The sequence below is a fragment of the Acinonyx jubatus genome, chromosome A2 (assembly GCF_027475565.1).
Source record: "Acinonyx jubatus isolate Ajub_Pintada_27869175 chromosome A2, VMU_Ajub_asm_v1.0, whole genome shotgun sequence".
NCBI lineage: Eukaryota > Metazoa > Chordata > Mammalia > Carnivora > Felidae > Acinonyx > Acinonyx jubatus.
Genome location: NC_069383.1, coordinates 155,946,063 through 155,967,360, shown reverse-complemented (window position 1 = coordinate 155,967,360; position 21,298 = coordinate 155,946,063). Strand labels below are relative to the sequence as shown.

Genomic DNA, 21,298 nt, shown 5'->3' with positions numbered 1-21,298 from the left:
AGTAGTCAATGACGAATTATCTCCGGGGTAATCAACTTGCCTAGAACTCGCCAGTTTTAGCACTCAAAACCCTGAGTCCCAGGAAACCCTTAGTCCTGGGCAAATTGGGACGGTTTGTCACGCTTGTTATCAAACAAGTTCCCACCAGAGGCATAGGGCTCGGTCCTGCTGGGGAGTGCTGGCAGATTTTGTAGGACACACGTCCTACCTGAGGGGTGAGGGAGCTCCCTCCCTCAGGCACTGGTTCAGGGCTGAGGCTGCAGGATCTGAGTTCCCTGGCACTTTGGGTAGAACAGGCCCCAGCCCTAAATAGATGTAAATGCCTGATGGTGAGGCTTGGGGGCGCCTGGCAGGCTCCAGACATCACCTGCCAGGGAGAGTGGGAGGTTGAGCCACGGAGAGACGGCAGTACATCAGGGGAGTGGGAGGAAGGGACCAATGTGGGGGAATGACGGACAGAGAGGGTATCTGCATCCTTAATCCCCCTCCCACAAAGGAAGAAGCTTGGAGGTGATCATTTGCCCACATTTCCCAGGACGGTGTGCACTCATGACAGGAGACACTCCGGGTCCCTCAGGGCTAGGGCAGGAGACAGGTCTGAGTTTCAGCCAGAAGAGAGAAACAGTCCTCAGCCCAAGATCTCCATGTGGAACCAGTGGCTGCTAGCTCGGAATGTCCTCAGTCTCCCCAGCAGAGTAATGGGACTAGCCTCACAGAGCTACTGAATTTACTGCCTTGATGCTGGCCCCGGTGAGAACCAGGCTGTTTCTGGCAGGCCTCTTTCAGTTGCAGAGGACAGAGAACCCAAACGAAACTAGCTGGTGCAACGAGGACATTTATTGACTCATGAACAGAAACATCCAGTGGATGTATCATTCAGGCATAGCTGGATCCAGTGGCTCAAATCACATCCTCGTTTGATCCTTTGCCTCTTAGCTCTCTCAGCAGGCTTCTCTGTTGAGTGCCAAGATAACCCCGGTAGCAACATGGGCACACTCTGAGCTTTACTCCAACTGAAAAGTCTCAAGTTTCAATCTCATTGGCCTCGCTTTGGTCACATGTCCGTCTGGAACCAGTCCCCGTGGCCAGAAGGATGGACCGCGCTGATTAGCTAGGAACCTAATCACTGCTCTTGTAAATGACCTGCTGGCCTTATCTCCCTGCGACAAACTCCATTTCCTCTACCTTGCACTGCCCTGCCCAGCCCTGCCCTGCCTTTCCTAGCCCTGCCCTGCCTGGTCCAGCCTTCCCCTACCCAGCAAAGAGTTCTGCAGGGACAGCACTGGAGGACTATGGTCCACGAGTATAGGGCCCGGCATAATCAGCATTTATGACACCTTCATGGAATGCATGCGTGGAGGATGGTGTCTGTGTGTGTGGGAGAGGTTTGCATGGGGAGGCAGTGTTGGCTCTGATCTCAGAGTAGGGAGGACTGTAGGGTCATGGGGACAAGGGACAGTTGCAGGAACACTGTGGGCAGCTAGGGCAGCAATCTGGTCTCATTTTGTTTGCTGGGGCGTATGGGGAGGAGGTGGGGGTTGATGTTAAAGAGGGCAAGAGGATGATGAGAAATGTAGTCTCCCAATTAGAAAAGGAAAGGGGAAAAAAACGGGGTGGTCACCTGGGTATCAGTTGGTTGAGCGTCCGACTCTTGATTTCAGCTCAGGTCAGGATCCCAGGGTCGTGGGATCGAGCCCCATGTCAGGCTCCACATTGAGTGTGGAGCCTGCTTGGGATTCTCTCTCTTTCTCTATGTCTTTCTTCCCTGCTCATGATCACTCTTTCTCTTTCTCTTTCTCTCTCTCTCTCAAATAAAAAGAAAGAAAGAAAGAAGGAAAGGAAAGGAGGGGCCTTAAATCAGTACGCACTAATGATCCCAAGGCACGCCTTGGGCCTGCCCCTCATGCTCTGATGGCATTCAACCTCAAGACCCAGGCTAAGGCCAAACTTCTCAATCGGCCTTCATCTGGCTAATTAGCCCTTCAAGATCTGAGCCAAATTCATAAAATCGCTGATACTTATCTGGGCCTATGGCTGCCTAAGATAAAGTGCCACATTTCCCAGCCTCCCTTGCAGCTGGGTACAACCATATGACTGTGTAAACAGAGGTGGTATGTGCCACTTTGAGGAAAAAGGAGTGCGTTTCTCCTCCCTACTGTTGGAATGTGGATGTGATGGCTGGAACTCCATCAGCCATCTTGGGCCGTGACGTCAAGACCACTATTCTTGAATGGTGGAGGGACAAGATAGAAGCAACCTGGGTGTCACATACAATGGAAGGCCATCCCTGCAATGATGAATGTTTTGATCACCTCCTACCCACCCTGTTGGTGAAGGAGGGGTCTGCTCTAAATGATACAAGATAGCCACGCACGTGACAGCCAACCCTGGATAGAAAAAACTGGTGTTGGTTTATTATTCACATATAATCACAGCCTGGAGGAGGGAAGGACACGGCATGCCACGCGGGGAGCCACATGGGGGTGGCGCACGTGGGAGCCAAGTCAAGAAACAGGGTCAAAACAACTAGAATAGTCACCAAATTCGCGATTAAAATTAGCATAGTTATTTAAGTTGTGGCCTCCAAAGTTTAGAATGAAAATTGCTTATTCATAACACAACATGCTCAAATTAGTGCAAATTTTGCAAATAATCACCAAGAAGCTGGGATACATTTTTTTTTAAGTTTATTTATTTTTGAGAGAGAGAGAGGCAGAGACAGAGTGTGAGCAGGGGAGGGGCCAAGAGAGAGAGGGAGACACAGAATCCAAAGCACGTTCCAGGCTCCGCGCTGTCAGCACAGAGCCCGACGCGGGCCTCGAACTCACCAACTGAGAGATCATGACCTGAGCCGAAGTCAGACGCTTAACCGGCTGAGCCACCCAGGCGCCCCTGGGATAAATTTTTTAATAGAGAAAAAAATGAAAAAGCAGGCACTGTGGCAGGCAGGCTTTGTAGTGACAAAAGGGGGAGGTGACCTCTGGTTCCCATGAGGGGGTGTGATTGGCATGTTTGGATGATTTCTCAGGCTGCCAGGGAGGTGACCCATTAGGCGGAGGACCTGATGGGGTGCAGGTGGTCTGGCCGATAGAGGAGGTAGCTGGGTGGGGAGCCTCTCCCTCCGGATGGAGGACATGTCTGACAAAAGCAGGGAGACTCCTGGTTGGGCCTTCGGGGCCCTGTGAGGCTCAGAGATAGGAGAGGAGCCACGGCGTCTCGGGCTTTTCAAGACCCCGGCTCCAGCGGTCTCGAACGCGACGGAGAAACAGACGTCTCTCTTGGGTAAGCCACTGTTTCCCGTTTCCTCTCCTTCAAAAAAACAACATACTCTAAATCCTAGTGGGGACGCCTGGGTAGCTCAGTGGGTTAAGCCTCCAACTCTCGGTTTCAGCTCAGGTCTCGATCTCGTGGTTCGTGGATTCGAGCCCCATGTCGGGCTCCACACTGGTGGTGCAGAGCCTGCTTGGGATTCTCTGTCTCTCTCTCTCTCTCCTCCCTCTCACTGCCCCTTCCCTGCTCTCTCTCTCTCTTTTGAAAAATAAAATAAATAAAATCGTTAAAAAAATAAGTCCTAATGGATACGGAGGCTATCTACAGAATGAGAGTCGCAGCCAAGGTGTGGATGGCATCGGCCAAAGAGAAAGCATAAAATGGAAAGGCAGGGGCGCCTGGGTGGCTCAGTTGGTTGAGCGTCCAGCTTTGGCTCTGGTCGTTATCTCAAGGTTCGTGAGTTTGAGCCCCACGTCCGGCTCTCTGCTGTCAGCACAGAGCCCTCGTCGAATCCTCTGTCCCTCCCCACCTCTCTGCCCCTCCCCTGCTCACACACTCCCTCTCTCTCTCTCTCTCAAAAATGAATAAACATTTTTTAAAAAGGAAAGAAAATGAGCAAGGAGACCAAGGGACACTGCTGAGAAAAGCTTGATGGCCGAGGGGTGGGCAGAAGACAGCCAGCAAAGATCATGGAGAAGGAGGGTCCGGAAGAGAGGACGAACCTGGAAGTATCTGGTAAAACCGAAAATGTGCCTGCCGTGTACTTGTGATGGTTAACCGTACAGGTCAAGTGAAAGGTTATACTCTAAAGTGATACTGGCCCATGGGCTGCACAGATTAAACCTGATTTCTGGGTGCAGCTGTGACAGTGTTCCTAGAAGAGATTAGCGCTTGAATCTGTGAAGTAGATTGCCCTCCCCCAAATGGATGGGCATCATCCAGTCCATGGAGGGGCTGAACGGAACAGAAAGCAGAGAAAGTGAGGCCAGGGGCACAGGAGTGCTAGAAAACTGGGCTCCAGGGGTTCCCAAATACACTGGCTTCCGCTGCTCGCCGGTGACAAAATCCAAAGGCAGGGAAACCAGTGGTGATGAAACAGGAAAGGAATTTCTGTCAGTGAGGCCAACACCGGGAAGACAGCGGACGAGCTCTCGAAGACTGTCTCCCAAGTGCCAAAAATACTTCCAGGTCGGTATAAGGAAGATGGGGGGCAAAGGTGGGTGGGTGCATGCAGGTGAGCACTGAAGGTCAAATCGATCACGGCCTTGGCATCACTCTCGACTTAAAAAAACCAAAGTTTATTTATTTTGGGGAGAGAGAGCGGGGGAGGGGCAGAGAGAGGGGGACAGAGGAGAGAGAGAGCGGGGGAGGGGCAGAGAGAGAGGGGGACAGGGATCTGACATGGGCTCTGCGCTGACAGCAGAGAGCCTGACATAGGGCTTGAACTCATGAACCGTGAGATCATGACCCGAAGCCAAATTCAGAGGCTTAACTGAGCCACCCAAGTGCCCCTAAATCTTTCTATAGATTAATAGGTGTAGATATAGGTATGGATAGATCAATCAATACATAGAGATAGAGTTCTATGTCTATAAATAGATTGAAAGAGGGAGATATATATATATATATATATATATATATATATATAAAATGATATATACATATGTACATACAAAAGGATATATATATAAAGAATAAAGGATAAACATATACATGGTAAGATAGATATAGATGATTTAGATATGGATATCTTACTGGTTCTGTTTCACATGTGCATATATAAAAAGAGATATATATACACATATCTATATATAAAAAGATAGATATATATACACGTATCTATCTATCTATATATAAAGGATATATATACATGATAAGATATATCACATACGGATACACATATATGTAGATACATTCATTATTGGTTCGGTTTCCCGTGGGTATTAGATGGGCAGGCAAGATCATTCTGTGTAACAAGCAGCCCCAAGGGTCAGCGACTAACCCCAGAGTTGGTCATCCACACAATATGATCTCAACGGATCAGCAGGGTCACTCTGAGCCACACAGTCACTCAGGGATCCAGTCCACCAGAAGCCGCACCGTCTTGAACAGCAGCCCCCACAGTTGCTGGCTCTGTGGAAAAGAGAGGACTCCCAAGTCAGCTTTTCAGGGTTTCCACCCAGAAGTACCTTCTGCTTGCATTTCACTGGCCAGGATTAGTCACGTGGTCCTGCCTGACTGCAAGGGACAGAGAAGGTGGGGGTCGGGGTAGGGGCTTGGGGAGGAGCAAGGGGACTATTTGGAGTATTACTCTCTCTGCAACACCCAAGGACCAGAAATCTGCTCTGGAAAACCTCTTACACAGCCGGTAACAGATACATACAAGAGTTCCCTGTAGGCTCGTTTATTACAGTGAAAATTCTCTGCCGCGTGGGATCACACACGGCTGGTGATTTTAATTCACGTCACTTCCTCGGAGGGCCCCTCACCAGAACCCCCAATCAGAAGCAACATTTTTGTCTCTCTCTCTCTCCCTCCCTCAAAAATAAATAAACATTAAAAAAAAATACAGAATCAGATCTAGGACACACAAGGGACTCACTCTATATACGTAATGTATCAGCTTCCCGGAACGGTCGTACCGATGCTCACAAACAAGGTAGCTTAGAACGGCAGGCATTTATTCATTTCAGAAGTCCAGATTATTTATTTGGACCTGTGGAGAGAGCCTGGAAGTCCCAAGTCAAGGTGTTGGCAGAGCTGTTCCTTCTGGAGGCTCCTTCCTTGTAGCTCTTCCAGCTTCTGGTGGTTGCTGGCAATCTTTGACGTTCTTGGGCCTGTGGCTATGTCAGGACCATCTCTGCCTCGGTTTCCATGTGGACTTTTCCTCCATGAGAGTGTCTGTGTTCCTCCTCCTCTCTTTTATAAGGACACTGGCCATGGGATTTAGGGCCCAGCTGGTTAATCCAGGATCTTTTACTTTTACTTAATTACGTCTTTTTTTTTTTCCCCAAATAAGGTCATATTTCCATGTTCTAAGGGTTAGGACACCAGGATACCCTTTTGTGGGTCACTGTTCAAACCATTACATGGATTAGTGTGGGTAGGGCTAATCTCGTGAGGAGAAAAAGGGTACAGAGCGAGGCTGACAGTTTTGATCATTTTCATAAAGTGAAAAAGATATTGGGGTGACTAGGTGGCTCAGTCAGTTAAGTGTCTGAACATTTTTTTTTTTAGAAACTGAGATATAATTGAGATACAACGTGAGTTTTAGGTGCACAGTACTTCATTTTGTTTATTACGTGAGTTTATTACTCATTTATTTATCGCGTGTTGATAGACTTTTACTCGTTTCCCACTTTGGGTGATTAACAAATAACACAGCCACGACCAGTCCTGAGCGAGTCTTTGAGGACACAGGTCTGTTTTAAAAGTTCTCTTGGGTAGGGGTGCCTGGCCGGTTCGGTCGGAGGAGCGTGTGACTCTTGATCCCGGGGTTGTGGGCTCGAGCCCCACGTTGCCTGTGGAGATTATGTAAAAAAAAAAAAAAAAAAAAAAAATCTTAAAAAAAAAAAAAGACGCTCTCGGGTGAATACATCGGAGTGAAATGCGCTGAATCACACAGTAAGTGCACATTTCGCTTTTTATGAGACTGCCAAACTGCCTTCCAACGTGGTTGTGTCGTTTTGCACCCCCACTGGCGGCTGTGAGAGTTATGGTTCCTCCAAGCCCTTGTCAACACTTGTGGTCAGTCTTTAATTTTAGCCATTTTGGTGGGTATGTCCTGCTATATTATTGTGACTCTATTTGTATTTCTTTGACGACTAATAATGTTGAACATCTTTTCACGTGCTCACGGCCCATTCTATGTCTCCTCCGTGTTGAATATAAGACTGTATAAAGGTAATGCCTATTTAAAATAAGTGAGGGGGCGCCTGGGTGGCTCAGTCAGTTAAGCGTCTGACTTCGGCTCAGGTTATGATCTCATGGTTTGTGGGTTCAAGCCTCGTGTCAAGTTCTGTGCTGACTGTGTGGAGTCTGCTTGGGATTCTCCCTCTCTCCCTCTCTCTCTGCCCCTCCCCACCTTACACATGGGCACTCTCTCTCCCTCTCGAAATAAATAAACTTAAAAAAAAAGGCGGGGCAATTTGGGGCGCCTGGGTGGCGCAGTCGGTTAAGCGTCCGACTTCAGCCAGGTCACAATCTTGCGGTCCGTGAGTTCGAGCCCCGCGTCGGGCTCTGGGCTGATGGCTCCGAGCCTGGAGCCTGTTTCCAATTCTGTGTCTCCCTCTCTCTCTGCCCCTCCCCCGTTCATGCTCTGTCTCTCTCTGTCCCAAAAATAAATAAAAAACGTTGAAAAAAAAATTAAAAATAAAATAAATAAATAAATAAATAAATAAATAAATAAATAAATAAAAGGAGGGGCACCTGGGTGGCTCAGTCACTTAAGCGTCCGACTTGGGCTCAGGTCAGGATCTCACAGTTCGTGAGTTCGAGCCCCACGTCGGACTCTGTGCTGACAGCTCAGAGCCTGGAACCTGCTTTGGATTCTGTGTCCCTCTCTCTCTGCCCCTTGCCTGTTCACACTATGTCTCTGTCTCTCTCTCAAAAGTGAATAAACATTTTTAAAAACGTCAATGATAACACCCATTAGGATGGTTTCTATCAAAAAAAAAAAAAAAAAGATAACCAGGGCAGTCGGGTGGCTCAGTCGCTTAAGTGTCAGACTCTTGGTTTCAGCTCAGGTCATGATCTCGCAGTTTGTGAGTTTGAGCCCTGCATCAGGCTCTGCACTGACAACGCGGAGCCTGCTTGAGATTCTCTGTCTCCCTCTCTCTGACCCTCCCTGCTTGCTCTCTCTCTCTTTCTCTCAAAATAAATAAATAAATACTTTTTTAAAAAACCCAGAAGATAACAAATATTGGCAAGGATGTAGAGTAACTGAAACCTACTTTTTTTTTTTAACATTTTTATTTATTTCTGAGAGACAGAGACAGAACGTGAGCGGGGGAGGGACAGAGAGCGAGAGGGAGACACAGTATCCGAAGCAGGCTCCAGGCTCTGAGCTGTCAGCACAGAGCCCGACACGGGGTTCAAACCCACGAACCGCGAGATCATGGCCTGAGCCGAGGTCAGAGGCCCAAACAACTGAGCCACCCAGGCGCCCCTGAAACCTACTTCTTATCTCTACCCCGATACCCGGTCCTTGAACATGACCCATGGGCCCCGAATACAGCCGCTTTTCTCCATCTTCACTGCTATTACTCGAATCCGAGCCACCATAACCTTCCCTCTGGCCTCCCTGAGGCCATTCTTGCCCCACCACCCCTCTTCCCCTCAACATCCTCCACACGGAAGCCAAATGAACTTTTGAAGAGTCTTCTCTTCAGAAACCTTGGTATTTTGAAATAATTTTCAATTTACAGAAGATTTGTGCTATGGACTAAATGTTTGTGCCTTGCTTAAAGGCATATGTTGAAATCCAGCCCTGATGGGATGGTACTGGAAGGTGGGACCTTTGAGGACCAGTGGTTATGTCATGAGGATGGAGACTTCATGAATGGGATTAGCGCCCTATAAAGGAGCCAGTGCTCGTGTGCCTTTGCTCTCTCCTCTTTCTCGCTGTTTCTCTCAGTCATGGGAGGATATAGCAAGGATATACAATCTAGGATTGGCTATGCCAGTGCCTTGATCTTAGATTTCCCAGCCTTCAGAACTATGGGAAATCAAATTTGGGTGTAAATCCACCCAGTGTACAGCATTTTTAATATGGCAGCTCAATGAGTTAAGACAATTTACAAAGGAGGCACAGAAAGTTCTTGTCTACCCATTACCCACTGGCTCGAATGGGAACATCTTGCATAACCATGGTACAGTTGTCACAACTAAGAGGTTAGCTAACCTTGGCACAAGACTGTTCACTAAACTACAGGCTTAATATGAGTGACACCAGTTGTCTCTCTGATGTCCTTTTCTTTTCTGGTCCAGGGTCCCATCCAGGACACCACATTTCATTTATTTATCACGTCTCCTAAGACTTCTCTAAGTCGTGCCAGTTGCTTGCTCAGGCTTTGTTTCTCGTGATCCTGACGTTTTTGAAGTATCCTAGTCAGGTCTTTGTAGACTGTCCCTCAAGTTGGGACAAACATCTGATGGTTTCTCACGACTAGATTGAGTTTGGGGGTTTAAGTGACGATATTGAGGAGGTGATGTGTCCTCCTCATCACATCATATCAAGGGTCCGGGCACATGACTCATCGCTATGATGACAATGTTGATTACCTGGTTGAGGTAATGTCTGCCAGATTTCTCCACTGTCAAGTTAGTTGCTTCCCTTCCCATGACTTTATTCCTTAGAAGCAAGTCACTAAATCCAGCCCGCACCCAACAAGGTGGAGAATTAAGCTCCACCTCCCGGAAGGAGGCATATCAAACAATCTGTGGACATATATTTAAAAAAACCCAGTAGTTAATAAATATTTTGGGAGAGATACTTTTAGGATAGGTGTTTCTCCTTCCAGTTTCATCCACAAATTTTAGCACTCATTGGTAGATCTCGCCTGCTGCAAATTGTAATTGTGGTGTTTGCCTGATGATAATTTCCTATTTCCCTCATTCTTTCTACACTTATTAATTGAACATCTATTAATTGAACATCTTCTATATGGAAGAGTGGTCTCTTCCCCCCACCCCCCGCCCATTTTTTATTCAATCATTTATTTACACCAGTATGAACTCATGGGTATTTATTTAATTCTTTGGATTACAATGATTATTTCTTTGTTTGTTTATTTATTAATTAAAGTAATCTCTCCGCCCAATGTGGGATTTGAACTCAAGGCCTGGAGATCAGAAGTCGCATGCTCTACCCACTGAGACAGCCAGGTGCTCGCTCCATGGATCATAATGATCTTTTAAATCTCATATCAGATTCCATCATCTTCTACTAAAAACCTTCCAGAGGCTCCACTCTATGCTTAAGAGTAAAATCCAACTATCTTGCTCACCCGACACTCCCTGCCCCCTTCCTGGTCCTTGTCTGTTTGGCTTACTTACTTTCTTCCTTGCTTATTCCTGCTTTGGCCCAACTGGACTTTTTGGGGTGTTTCAGTCATGTCACCCTCATCCCTCTGTGAAGGCTTTGTCTTTATTGGAATATTCCTCCTCCTCACCTGCATGGGGACCTCTCTCTAGCTGGCCTGAGCAGCCTTCTTCCTTCTCTTTGATTTCTAATCCTACCTCGAATTAGGTAACTGAAATCTATTTCTTTGTTTATCATCTGTCTTGTTCACTGCTGTACCCCTAGAACCTAGAACATAGTAGGTGCTCAAGAAATATTTGCTGCATAAATGAATGCACGGAATGCATTCATGAGGCTGGGAGAGTACAAAGAACAAGATCCATTCACTCCCTCTTTGATTACAGCCATAATTGAGGCATATGCGTGCCAGGTACTCAGGAGCACTACACGGTAAGCCTCAGTTTCACCCTGTGTAAAATGGACGTAATAAAAGGACCTATCTAGGGGCGCCTGGGTGGCTCAGTCAGTTAAGCGTTTCACTTCAGCTCAGGTCATGATCTTGCTCACGGGTTTGAACCCTGAGTCAGGCTCTGTGCTGATGGCTCAGAGCCTGGAGCCTGCTCCCGATTCTGTGTCTCCCTCTCTCTCTGCCCTTCCCCCTGCTCACGTCCTGTCTTTTTCTCACAAAATTAAAAAAAAAAAAAATTAAAAAAATCTTTTTAAAAAGGACCTATCTACAAAACTGTTGCGAAGATTAGATGAGCTAACACATATGAAAATGATACTCAGCAGACATTCAACAATTATTAGTATTGTTATCTGTAAAATGGGCACAACAGCGACTTACTACATAGAATTGTTTGTAAGCTCAGAACCGTGTCTTGCACATGTGAAGTGCTATATAAGCGATAGATTCTATCATTATCGTCATTGTCATCCCACCAGGCCGTCCCTACTTTCAACGAAAGATGTTTTTAATCGAATCTCATCTTTTTTTGTTTTGTTTGCAAATCCCTTTCTTCGGCCTGCCCTGGTGGTCTCAGGATACTGTCAGGCCTGTGCACCTCCGTAGAGAGCGCCGACATCACTAGGCTGGGGACTCTGGCCCTTGTGGACCACAGACTCCCATCGCCCCGCCCACAGGCCTGGACCGCCCGAGGTCTCCATGGAAACCCACTAGCCGCAGGGGGGCGAGACGCCGCCGAGACGGATAGGGGCCTTCGCCTATCCGGTCAAAGTCATTTCGGCAAGGGGCGCAAATGGAGCCTCTGATGGGTGCGTCCTTGCGGAAAGGCGGGGATACGGCGGCGGACCACGGGGGTTGTGCCGTTTCTACCAATCAAGTGCCGAGATCGCTTTGATGGACAGGCGTAGCGGGAAGAGGCCCCAAGTGCGGGCTTTCACCCAACAGACTGGCCGCAATGCCGAGAAAGGGCCAATGAGGAGGAGGCGGGGGTGGGACGAAAAGGCCGGTTGCTCCGGAAGTGGAGGGAGGGGGTGAAAATGGCGCCCAGCTCGAAATCGGAGCGGAACAGCGGGGCCGGGAGCGGCGGCGGCGGCCCCGGGGGCGCCGGGGGGAAGCGGGCAGCGGGGCGGCGGCGGGAGCACGTCCTCAAGCAGCTGGAGCGGGTCAAGGTGAGGCCTGGAGTCTGGGGAGAGCTCGCTGGAGGGTGGGGAAAAGGGACGAGGGAGGCGGAGGGAGGGAGGGAGGGAGGGAGTTCGCGGGGTGAGGGGTTGGGGGCGGAGCCCCGGGGGAGGGGGCTCAGAGGAAGGGGGCTGGGCGGGGCCCAGGAGAGCGGACTTGGATGGAGGGGGCTGGGACGGGGGCTTGGATGGAGTGGGCTGGGGGCGGGGTCCGCGGTAGGGGGCTTGGATGGAAGAGCTGCTGGAGGTGGCCGCGAAAGAGCTTGGGTGGAGGGGGGTCGCTGGAGGAATAAGGAGAAAGGGGGCGATCCAGGGTCAGACTCGTTTTTCAAAACCCTGCTCCCATGGCCCCTCCGTTATGGAGCCTTTCCGCCCCCTTGGCAGAGCCCCTGCTACCGGCTTTGGGCTTCCTCTGCCTGGTGTTCCTCTCTGTCCCGGCTCTGACCACACGGGAGCTGGGAGTTCCTGTACCTGTGTCTGCCTCCCCCATCGAATGGGAGGGATCTTCCTGGAGAAAGCCTGGTCTTCTCCCTCAGACTGGGAGCTTCCTGAGCAGGGCTCTGTCTTCTCCATCAGACTGTAAACTTACAATGTGTCCGCGTATCTATCTCCCATCAGTCTGGGAGCTCCGGGAGGGCAGACATGTGAATCTGCTGTGAGGTCAGCAGCAACCTGGGCAGAACTGTTTCCCTGTGGGTAGCGAGAGTGCCTTCTCCATTAGGTTGGGAACTCTGTGAGGGCAGGGCTGTGTCTCCTCCTTTTGACGAGTTCCTTGGGCAGGGATAGCCGCCACCCTCAGCCTGGTTGCTCCCTGGGTTGGTCTGTGGCTCCACCCTTAGCTTGGAAGCTCCCTGGACTGGGATTGTGTCTCCCATCAGCCTGGGCCTCCCCAACAGGGCTGTTCCATCAGACCGGGATCTCCTTGAAGAGTCTGCCAGAGAGCTCCCCAGATAGGGCTGTTTCCCATCAGACTGAAACCACTTGAGGGCAAGGCCAAGTATCTTACTCAGATTGGGCTGTAGGACCTGGGTGCTCTGATCCCCTAGCACTCAGCTTGTGCCTGCCGGCCCCCCCCCCCCCCAAATTCTTCCTTGAAGTTTTTGGGATGAGGGAGTCAGTTGGAAGGCGGCTAGGTTAATTGAGAAGGGGGAATTGGGCAGAAATTGGAAGGTCACTGGTCAGCCCCACCCTTCTGCTGCCTCACCTGTCCCTGAGGCCAGGGCTGTCCCAAAGGCCCTGAGCACCCTGTGTGTAGGCTAGTGGGTCAGGAATAGGTGAGTGCGGTTGGTCAAGCCTCTTTAGTGGTGGAGGACACCCACCGGAAACAGCCTTTAGGAAGGCAGCCAGTGTGGCCCCTTGTGACCAAGGTTGACTGGGGAACCTTCCTGGAGGAGGTGATGCCAGTGCTGGTCCTCAGGACCTGGGTGCTTGGGCAAGAGGGGCTCTGAGACTGAAGAGGTGTGAGGCTGGGAGGGTGGCATGGGTCCCTCCTGGAGACTTCCCCAGCTATTCCCACCTTCCGGAGCTCGGACCCCTCTTGACCGTCATAGTTGGCGGGGGGGGGGGGGGTGGGGCTATGTGTCTGGGCGAGAACTTGGGGGTGCTACTCTGCTTTAGGTGAGGGGACTGGGGGGCGATGGTGCCTTAAGAGCCAGGGCCACCCCTTCCCCAGATCAGTGGGCAGCTCTCCCCTCGCCTGTTCCGGAAGCTGCCGCCCAGGGTCTGCGTCTCCCTCAAGAACATTGTGGACGAGGACTTTCTCTACGCAGGGTGAGGCTGCGTGAGGCTGGGCCGAGCAGGGGGGTGGCTGGGTGGGGTGGCAGGCTGGCCCTGACCTGGCCATTCTGCCCCCACCCCCACAGACACATCTTCCTGGGCTTTTCCAAGTGCGGCCGTTACGTTCTTTCCTACACCAGCAGCAGCGGGGATGACGACTTCTCCTTCTACATCTACCATCTGTACTGGTGGGAGTTCAACGTCCACAGCAAGCTCAAGCTGGTAGGGCTGGGCCCGGTGCTGGGCTGTCCCTTCCAGCAGCAGGACCCGCAGATCACAGCACCCCTGAGCCCCAGTTTCCTTGTTTGTAAAGCAGAGAAATCGTACTCCTAAGGTCGTTGTCAGGACTTACCACGTGTGAGGTCAAGCCACACGAAATTGCCGTTTTTATAGTTGAAAGCGGGCAGACAGCAGCACCCTCGTGAGGTTCGGCTCCACATCTAGCCTGCGGAACACGGCGGGCTCAGGCCAGGGGGGAGCCGTTAGCTTTGCTACCCCATTCGCTTAACCCTGACTTTGACTCCTTGAACCCCCCCATTCCAGCAGGTGAGTGCTGTCAGACCAGCTGACACGTGAGCCCAGGGAGGTGGACAGGTTTCAGGGTGGAGCCGGCTTGGAACCGAAGTGTCTAGCAGGGTCCCCTTTTGTGAGGCAGGGCTTCTATCAGCTTCCTCCCTGCTGGGCCAGGGCCCTGCTTCCCCTAGTTGTGAGGGTAGCTTCCCCTGCCCGTCCTCAGGAAGGCAGAGGCTACGGTACAGGGGCTGCTTAGACTCCCTGGCTGGAGTCACACACACCCCCACCGCCACCCCCACCCCCAGAAAGGGCGCTCCTGCCAGCTCAGCCCCAGCTCGGATTCCAGGCCAGCATCGTGCAGCCTCGGGCCTCCTCTCCCCCCACCCTACCTGCTCTGGCTCCATACCGACCCCGACCATGCTGCTCAGGTCCGGCAGGTGCGGCTCTTCCAGGATGAGGAGATCTACAGCGACCTGTACCTGACCGTGTGCGAGTGGCCCAGCGATGCCTCCAAGGTCATCGTCTTCGGCTTCAAGTAAGACCCGGGGACAGGGAAGGCCCGGCGAGGGTGGTGCGTGGGCCAGGCCGCTGAAGGTGTGCCGGCCCCCAGCACCCGCTCGGCCAATGGGATGCTCATGAACATGATGATGATGAGTGACGAGAACCACCGAGACATCTACATCAGCACCGTGGCGGTGCCGTCGCCGGGCCGCTGCGCCGCCTGCCGGGAAGCCAGCCGGGCCCACCCGGGTGAGCGGGCGGGGGGCCTCGGGGTGCGGGCTGCCCCCCCCCCCTGCCCCGCCCCGCCCCGCCCCGCCCCGAGGCCGGGAGTGAGCCTGGGTGGCTTGTGTTGCTGCAGGCGACCCCAGCGCGCAGTGCCTGCGGCACGGCTTCATGCTGCACACCAAGTACCAGGTGGTCTACCCCTTCCCCACCTTCCAGCCCGCCTTCCAGCTCAAGAAGGACCAGGTGGTGCTGCTCAACACCAGCTACTCTCTGGTGGCCTGTGCGGTCTCGGTCCACTCGGCAGGTAGGCCCCCGGGCCCGACGATGGGCCGAGCACGGGCTGTAAGCCTCAGAGCCCGTGACCTGCCGACTCCGCCCAGCGGCCCTCCGAGGGTGGTCCTGTCACGGCCCCCCACGGCAGATGAGGAGGCCGGGGTAGGCAGAGGTGGAGTCCCTTGTCCAGGGCCACACGGCTGGACAGCAGGAGTAGGGGATCCGAAGCTAGCCATGCTCCTCCCCAGCACCGTCCACTAGAACTTTCCGTAGGGGTATGATGGTCTATATCTGCCGTGTCCGCTCCAGCCGCCACCGGTAGCCACTTGGAAGCGGCTGAGTGACCCAAGAACTGACTTTTAAATTTTATTTAATTTTAGTTGAGCTCAAGTAGCCCCATGTGGCCACAGCTACCATGCTGGACAGTGCAGTGCCCTTTTCGAGCAGAAACGGTCACTTAAAATTTCAGTTGGTAGACAGAAGGCCATCTTATGTCTTCGGGAATAGGAAAAACGCCAGTGAAAGTCACAAGGTGATGTCCCTTGTAGCTAATGTTAAGAGTAGCTAATGTTAAGCTGGTTGATGTTACCACTGGCGGCGATGGGGGACCCTGGGGCCTCACCTGCACCCTCAGGGCCACAGGGCAACAATGTGACCGCAGCCCGGCCTGAGCCCAGGCACGTCCAAGGCTTTGGTGGTAGGGGCTACCTGGCGTCCATCCCTGGGGATCGGGGAGGTAGGACAAGGCAGTGATTCCCTTGGATCGGCAGTCCACTGAGCGCCCCAGCACGCGTGTCTGTGGAGCATGCCTTGAAGACACATCCAAACGCAAAAGAAACCAAGGAGATCTGTCACCAGTCAACGACACCACTTACGTCCCGATTTCTTAAGAATGGAGTCAATAAGAAGACACCCACTAAGTACATTAAAACGGTTGTCCCTGGGAGAGGGAGTGGAGTGCATATAAAAAAAAGGATTAAATGTATACAATTAAGCCACAAACCAGCAAGGGCCAGGATGTCCTGTCCCCAGGCCCATGCAGGGGCCTCCTTCCCTGGCTGCTTGTGCCACTGTGGGCAGGGCCCTCTCCAGAACCCAGGCCTGGTTGAGGCTGCCCCCGGTACTTGTGGCTATGGGTCCCTGTAGGAAGGGTCACGTGGGACAGGATTCAGCTTTGTGCACACTGGGGTGAGGGGGACATCGTCACCCGTGTCTAACACCTCGCCATAGGACAGTGTTTGCACAAAGGGGGAGTTTTGACTTGGCCGTCGTCCACTCTGGTGGACAGGAGTGCCTTGGTTCGCATTGTCATGCAGTGTGCCCTTGGACAAGTTTCCCTCTGAGCCTCGTTCCCCAGTCTCTGAACTGGGAGGACACAGCCCCCGCCCTCTCAGTGTTGATTGTGGAGGGGTCCTTTGGAGGTGGTGCAGGCAGGGCCCAGGGCTCAGCTACAGTGCTCCTCCCTGAACACACTGGGGTTGTCCGTGGCGAGCCCACATTCCTGATGGTGCCCATAGATGGGCACTGTGTGCCCAAGTCAGTCAGGCTCCCGTTGGGGAGGATGGAGGGCTATGGAGTAAGTTTTCAGACTTTGGTGATTTTTAGCTTTTGTCACTGTAAACCGTGACCTCCCCAAGGGCAGGGATTTTTGTGTCTCGTTCCCTCGCGTCCTCAGTGTGGCATCTGGTAGATGCTCAGAAATAAAGCTTGAAGGTATTGTTTATGCATGTGTTTGCACGCGCATGTAAGGCCTTTTCCCCTTCTGAGTGTTTTCAACTGATCTTTCAGCACAGGGAAGTCTTCTAGAAGGGTGTCCCCAAGGTGGATTTCTAAGAACCACCCGCCCACCCCCCCACCGCCCTGCCCCCGGGCAATGAGGGAGGTCTGCAGTGCCCTAGATTTGAACTTGTTTATTGACATCCCCCCCCCCCCACCTCACTGTTTTCGTTTCAGGCGAGAACAACTTCTGCCAAATCCTGTATGACCACACCACCTCCCCTCCGGCCCCTCCCAGCCCCCCTGGGCCTCAGAGCCCTGAGGTGCCCCCCACCCTCCCCAGTCCCTGTCCCGAAACAGCCCCCGCCCGGGTCCCTGGGGCCCCTGAGCCCTCGCCCGCCATCGCCAAAGCCAAGGAGTTTGTGGCCGACATCTTCCGCAGGGCCAGAGAGGCCAAGGGCGGGACCTCGGAGGAAGCCCGGCTGCCCCCCTGCCCAGGGCCCTCGGGCAGTCGCTGCCGCCCGCCCTCAGAGCCCCTGGCCCCATGTGGGGAGGTGGTACCCCGAGACAGCCCCCCTGCTGCGGAGGCACCAGCCCCTGAGCCCGGCTACGTCAACTACACCAAGCTGTATTATGTGCTGGGGTCCAGCGAAGGGACCGAAGCGGAGGATGGTGAGCTGGGAACCCACCCGGTGGGCAGGGCCCCAGGCATGGGAGGCCAGCCAGGCCTCCCACCACCCCTACCCCCACTTCCTGCCCCCTCAGAGTTCGAGGATGACAAGATCTCCTTGCCCTTTGTGGTGACTGATCTCCGTGGCCGCAATCTGCGGCCCATGAGGGAGCGGGCTGCCGTCCAGGTTGGTGCCAGTGGGGGGGCAGGCCTAGGGGCAGCCCCTGGGGAGCCTGCTGGGGTGACAGCTGATGCAGTCTTGCCCTCCGCCCGCTGCCCACAGGGTCAGTACCTGACGGTGGAGCAGCTCACGCTGGACTTCGAATATGTCATCAATGAGGTCATCCGCCATGATGCCACCTGGGCCCACCAGTTTTGTTCCTTCAGTGACTATGACATTGTCATCCTCGAGGTGGGCCCAGGGAGGGAATGGGGTGGGGAGGGGTGCCCAGGGCCTCCCTGTTCTGGGCATCACCCTCAATAACTGTCACTGTCCCACTGCCTGCCCCCCCCCCCCCCCCCCGTGCCCCTGCCCCCCAGGTCTGCCCGGAAACCAATCAAGTCCTCATCAACATCGGCCTGCTGCTCCTGGCGTTCCCATCCCCCACTGAGGAGGGCCAGCTCCGGTGAGTGAGCGGGATGCCCCTTGTCCCCGCCCAGCAGCGGGCCACGCTCGGATACTTCAGGGGAGTGGGCGAGTGGGGATGTGAGAAGACTTCCCCTGCCCCCCAAATTCCATTACTGTTCCAAAGACAGAAGCCCCCCAGGGTTGCCTGGGTCCCAGCTGAGGGACCCGTTGGTCCCGTCCCTTTCTCCTTTGCTCCTCATCCACTGCAGACCAAAGACCTATCACACCAGCCTCAAAGTGGCATGGGACCTCAACACAGGCATCTTCGTGACAGTCAGTGTAGGCGACCTGACCGAGGTCAAGGGGCAGACCAGGTGAGGTGGGACTGGGGCCAGGGCCGGGAGGGGGGCGGGGGGGGCGGGGCCTGGGACGGGGGCGGGGGGGCGGCCTGGGTGATGAGAGCCCTCACCCCCTTGCCCTCAGCGGCAGTGTCTGGAGCTCATACCGCAAGAGCTGCGTGGACATGGTCATGAAGTGGCTGGTGCCTGAGAGCAGCGGCCGCTACGTCAATAGGATGACCAACGAGGCGCTGCACAAAGGTGGGCCCCGCGACCCGATGGCGGTCAGGACTGAGGTCCTTACCCTGGTGCCATGCCAGGCCTGGAGCGGGTGCTGATTCCTAAGTGTTGCTGAGTGGAGGAGTCCGCTGGCTGTGCCACTGGACACGGTGGGATGGGGGTGAGGGGAGGAGGGCAGGCCCGGCGAGGCGAGGGGCCGGCTTGGAGAGGACCCGTCAGGCGTGGCGCCTGGGGAACCGCGGCCAGTCCTTCATTCAGCAGAGCTCTGCTGGGTGGCTGCAGGCCTCACTGCCTTCTGGAACCTTGTGTGGCCCAAATCAAGTCGGGGAAAGAGGCAGACCCCTCCCACAGCCTGGGCCCGCAGAGACTCCACGGCTCCCTTCTGCCCCTTCCCTGCAGGATGCTCGCTGAAGGTTCTGGCAGACAGTGAGAGGTACACGTGGATTGTGCTGTGAGGGCCCGGCCGCTCTGGACACTGACTCCAACTACCTCCGCGGCCTGGGAACCGGCCGCCTTCCTGGCAGCCTCTCCCCGGCTGGCCGGCCGACCGGTGACCGACTGACGACCGGCACTAGTGTTAGGCTGCGGGGAAGGGGGCTGGGGGGGGCAGCCCCTGGTGGCCTGAGAGTCTGGACGCTTCTTATTTATGCCTATTTAAGTTGGGAAGGGGCAGAGGGAGGGAGCCCCCTGCCCCACCAGCCTCAAGCGCCCACCTTCACCCCGCGCTGGGCACAGGCCCTTGCTCTTTGCGCGTCTGCCCCTTTCCTTGGCTACAGGTGTGGACGTTGCCCCCCGGGGAGGCCGAATGGACCCCTTTCCCCTGCCCTGCCCGTCCCAGCCTCCCCCACCTGAGGTGGCAGACCTCGTGGCCATCCCCTCCCCCTGCCCGTCATTCCTCTTCATGTAATAAATGTTTTATTTCTGAGCCTCACTGAATTCCCTTTACTGCCGCTCAGGGCCCAGTTGGAGCCCCCAGCCCCGAGGCCCCTCGAGTCAGCAGTAGCCAAATATCACAGCGGAATTTATTGTGTTTTAAGAAAGACTACAAAAAGGTAGAAAACAGCTCGGCACACTAGACTACCACACGCGTGGACACTTTCACGGCCAGGAGAGGGGAGGCCCTGAGGGCGGGGGAGGGGGGGGACGGGGTGGGGGTGGGCCACCCCAAAAGCTGTAGCACGCGGAGCACACAAAATAGTGATTTTTATACAATAGGTTCAGGTTCTTCTTTTTTTTTTTTTTTTTTTTTGCTTTTTGCCATAAACATCTATCTCACAGGTTGAAGACACTGAGAAAACCGGAACAGATAAGGCCATGATGGTTGGAAAAAAACCAACAAGTTACCAACTCCGCTCAGGCGGCTCACAAAAATCGCACAATAGTCGTGTGGGGGGCGGGGCGCACTGCACGGAGGAGAAGCACAGTCTCCTGGGAGAGGAGGAGCGCGGAGGTTCCATTACAAACCAGAGGCGGGCGGCCTGGGACACTGGGGTCTTGGATCGGAGGGAGTGGAGCCCCCAGCCTGGGCCGGGCCGGGCCGGGCGCGGGCACTTCTGGACCCCACTGCCGGCAGCAGGCCCCTCGGGGCTCCCACGCCCAGCCCTGCCTGCTGCTCTTTGGAAGCTGGAGGCGGCATCCCCCGGCCACCCTACCCCCGACCAGGCCAGGCAGTGCCCCCCTCTAGGGCTGCGGGGCAAGGGAGGGCCCAGCTCTGGAGAAGATGCGACACCCACGGCTTTAATTGCACTTATACCAAGGAGTGGGGAGCGGTGGGGTTGCTGGGGGAGGGGTCCCGGGCTGCTGCTGACAGTGGGGGTCCCCGGGTGACGCCCACCTGTGCCCACCCGGGGCTCAGGGTTGGGCCCAGGACAGACTGTGCAAAGCCAGCGAGCTGAATAAGTTAACGGTTCCACAGGGGAGGGGGGCCTGCCTGCCTGCCCCCTGGGATGGGAGAGGGAGATGCTGAGGCCTTGGAGGCCAAGGAGCCAAGCTGGCTGTCCCACGGGGCACCTGGGCACGGAGGCGGGTTCCTTAAGGCACGTCTTTTGTGTCAGTTTGCAGCTGCGGCTCCGCCCCGGCCCTGTGATTGGTGCCGGCCCCACTGGGGGCGGGGACCCCCTAGCCTTCCCTGTCTTGGAGGCCCCCATCCCGGCCCTGGCCGAGGCTGGAACGGTGACAGCGAAGCCACAGAAGCTGTGAGGGACCCTGGCGTGGGTGGGCGGCGGGGGCGGGCGGGGCGGGGTGGGGGGAGGCCGTGGGCTTAGCTGGAGGGCAGCGCCTGCACGAAGAGGCCCCGTGTGTCTGTCCTTGCCAACTTGGCCGGCGGCTCCAGGGCGTCCGGGCCCAGCGCGGGTGACTCTCCGCCGGCCGCCAGTGAGATGTCCTGTGGCAGCTCGTCCTCGCTCTCCTCCTCCTCTTCCTCCTCCTCATCTGGGGCACACAGAGCAGGCCCGGCTCAGCGTGTGGCGGCCGCACCCCCAGAGCACCGTGGACACCTCCTCCGCCCCAATTCCCCTGGGTCGCCGCCCCTCGGACTAAGGCCC

At 54.5% G+C, this 21,298-nt stretch overlaps 2 protein-coding genes across 14 annotated transcripts in view; one reads left to right on the top strand and one right to left on the bottom strand.

Moving 5' to 3' along the window:
- Nucleotides 1-11,767: 11,767 nt before the first annotated feature.
- Nucleotides 11,768-19,686, top strand: DCAF15 (DDB1 and CUL4 associated factor 15). The gene is made up of 13 exons (XM_027050375.2): nt 11,768-11,926; nt 13,608-13,705; nt 13,798-13,933; nt 14,653-14,759; nt 14,835-14,974; nt 15,084-15,254; nt 17,177-17,611; nt 17,705-17,796; nt 17,893-18,021; nt 18,150-18,235; nt 18,447-18,551; nt 18,661-18,776; nt 19,155-19,686. Exons 1-13 carry the CDS (start codon nt 11,795-11,797, stop codon nt 19,208-19,210), a joined length of 1,803 nt encoding a protein of 600 aa, XP_026906176.1. The 5' UTR covers nt 11,768-11,794; the 3' UTR covers nt 19,211-19,686.
- A 79-nt stretch (nt 19,687-19,765) lies between these two features.
- The window catches only part of RFX1 (regulatory factor X1), a 32,257-nt gene continuing 30,724 nt past the window's right edge, over nt 19,766-21,298 (bottom strand). For all 13 annotated transcript variants that reach the window (XM_027050374.2, XM_053219763.1, XM_053219769.1 and 10 more), the window contains one exon: nt 19,766-21,185. In XM_027050374.2, coding sequence (XP_026906175.1) covers nt 21,016-21,185 — 170 coding nt within the window. In that variant the 3' untranslated portion in view covers nt 19,766-21,015. The remainder of the gene's footprint in view (nt 21,186-21,298) is intronic.

Bases quoted from the DNA above. Each gene is read 5' to 3' on its own strand.
- DCAF15 (XM_027050375.2), top strand. From the start codon at position 11,795: ATGGCGCCCAGCTCGAAATCGGAGCGGAACAGCGGGGCCGGGAGCGGC. The intron at 11,927-13,607 runs GTGAGGCCTGGA...CCCCTTCCCCAG, and splicing joins AGCAGCTGGAGCGGGTCAAG to ATCAGTGGGCAGCTCTCCCC. The intron at 15,255-17,176 runs GTAGGCCCCCGG...TTTTCGTTTCAG, and splicing joins GGTCTCGGTCCACTCGGCAG to GCGAGAACAACTTCTGCCAA.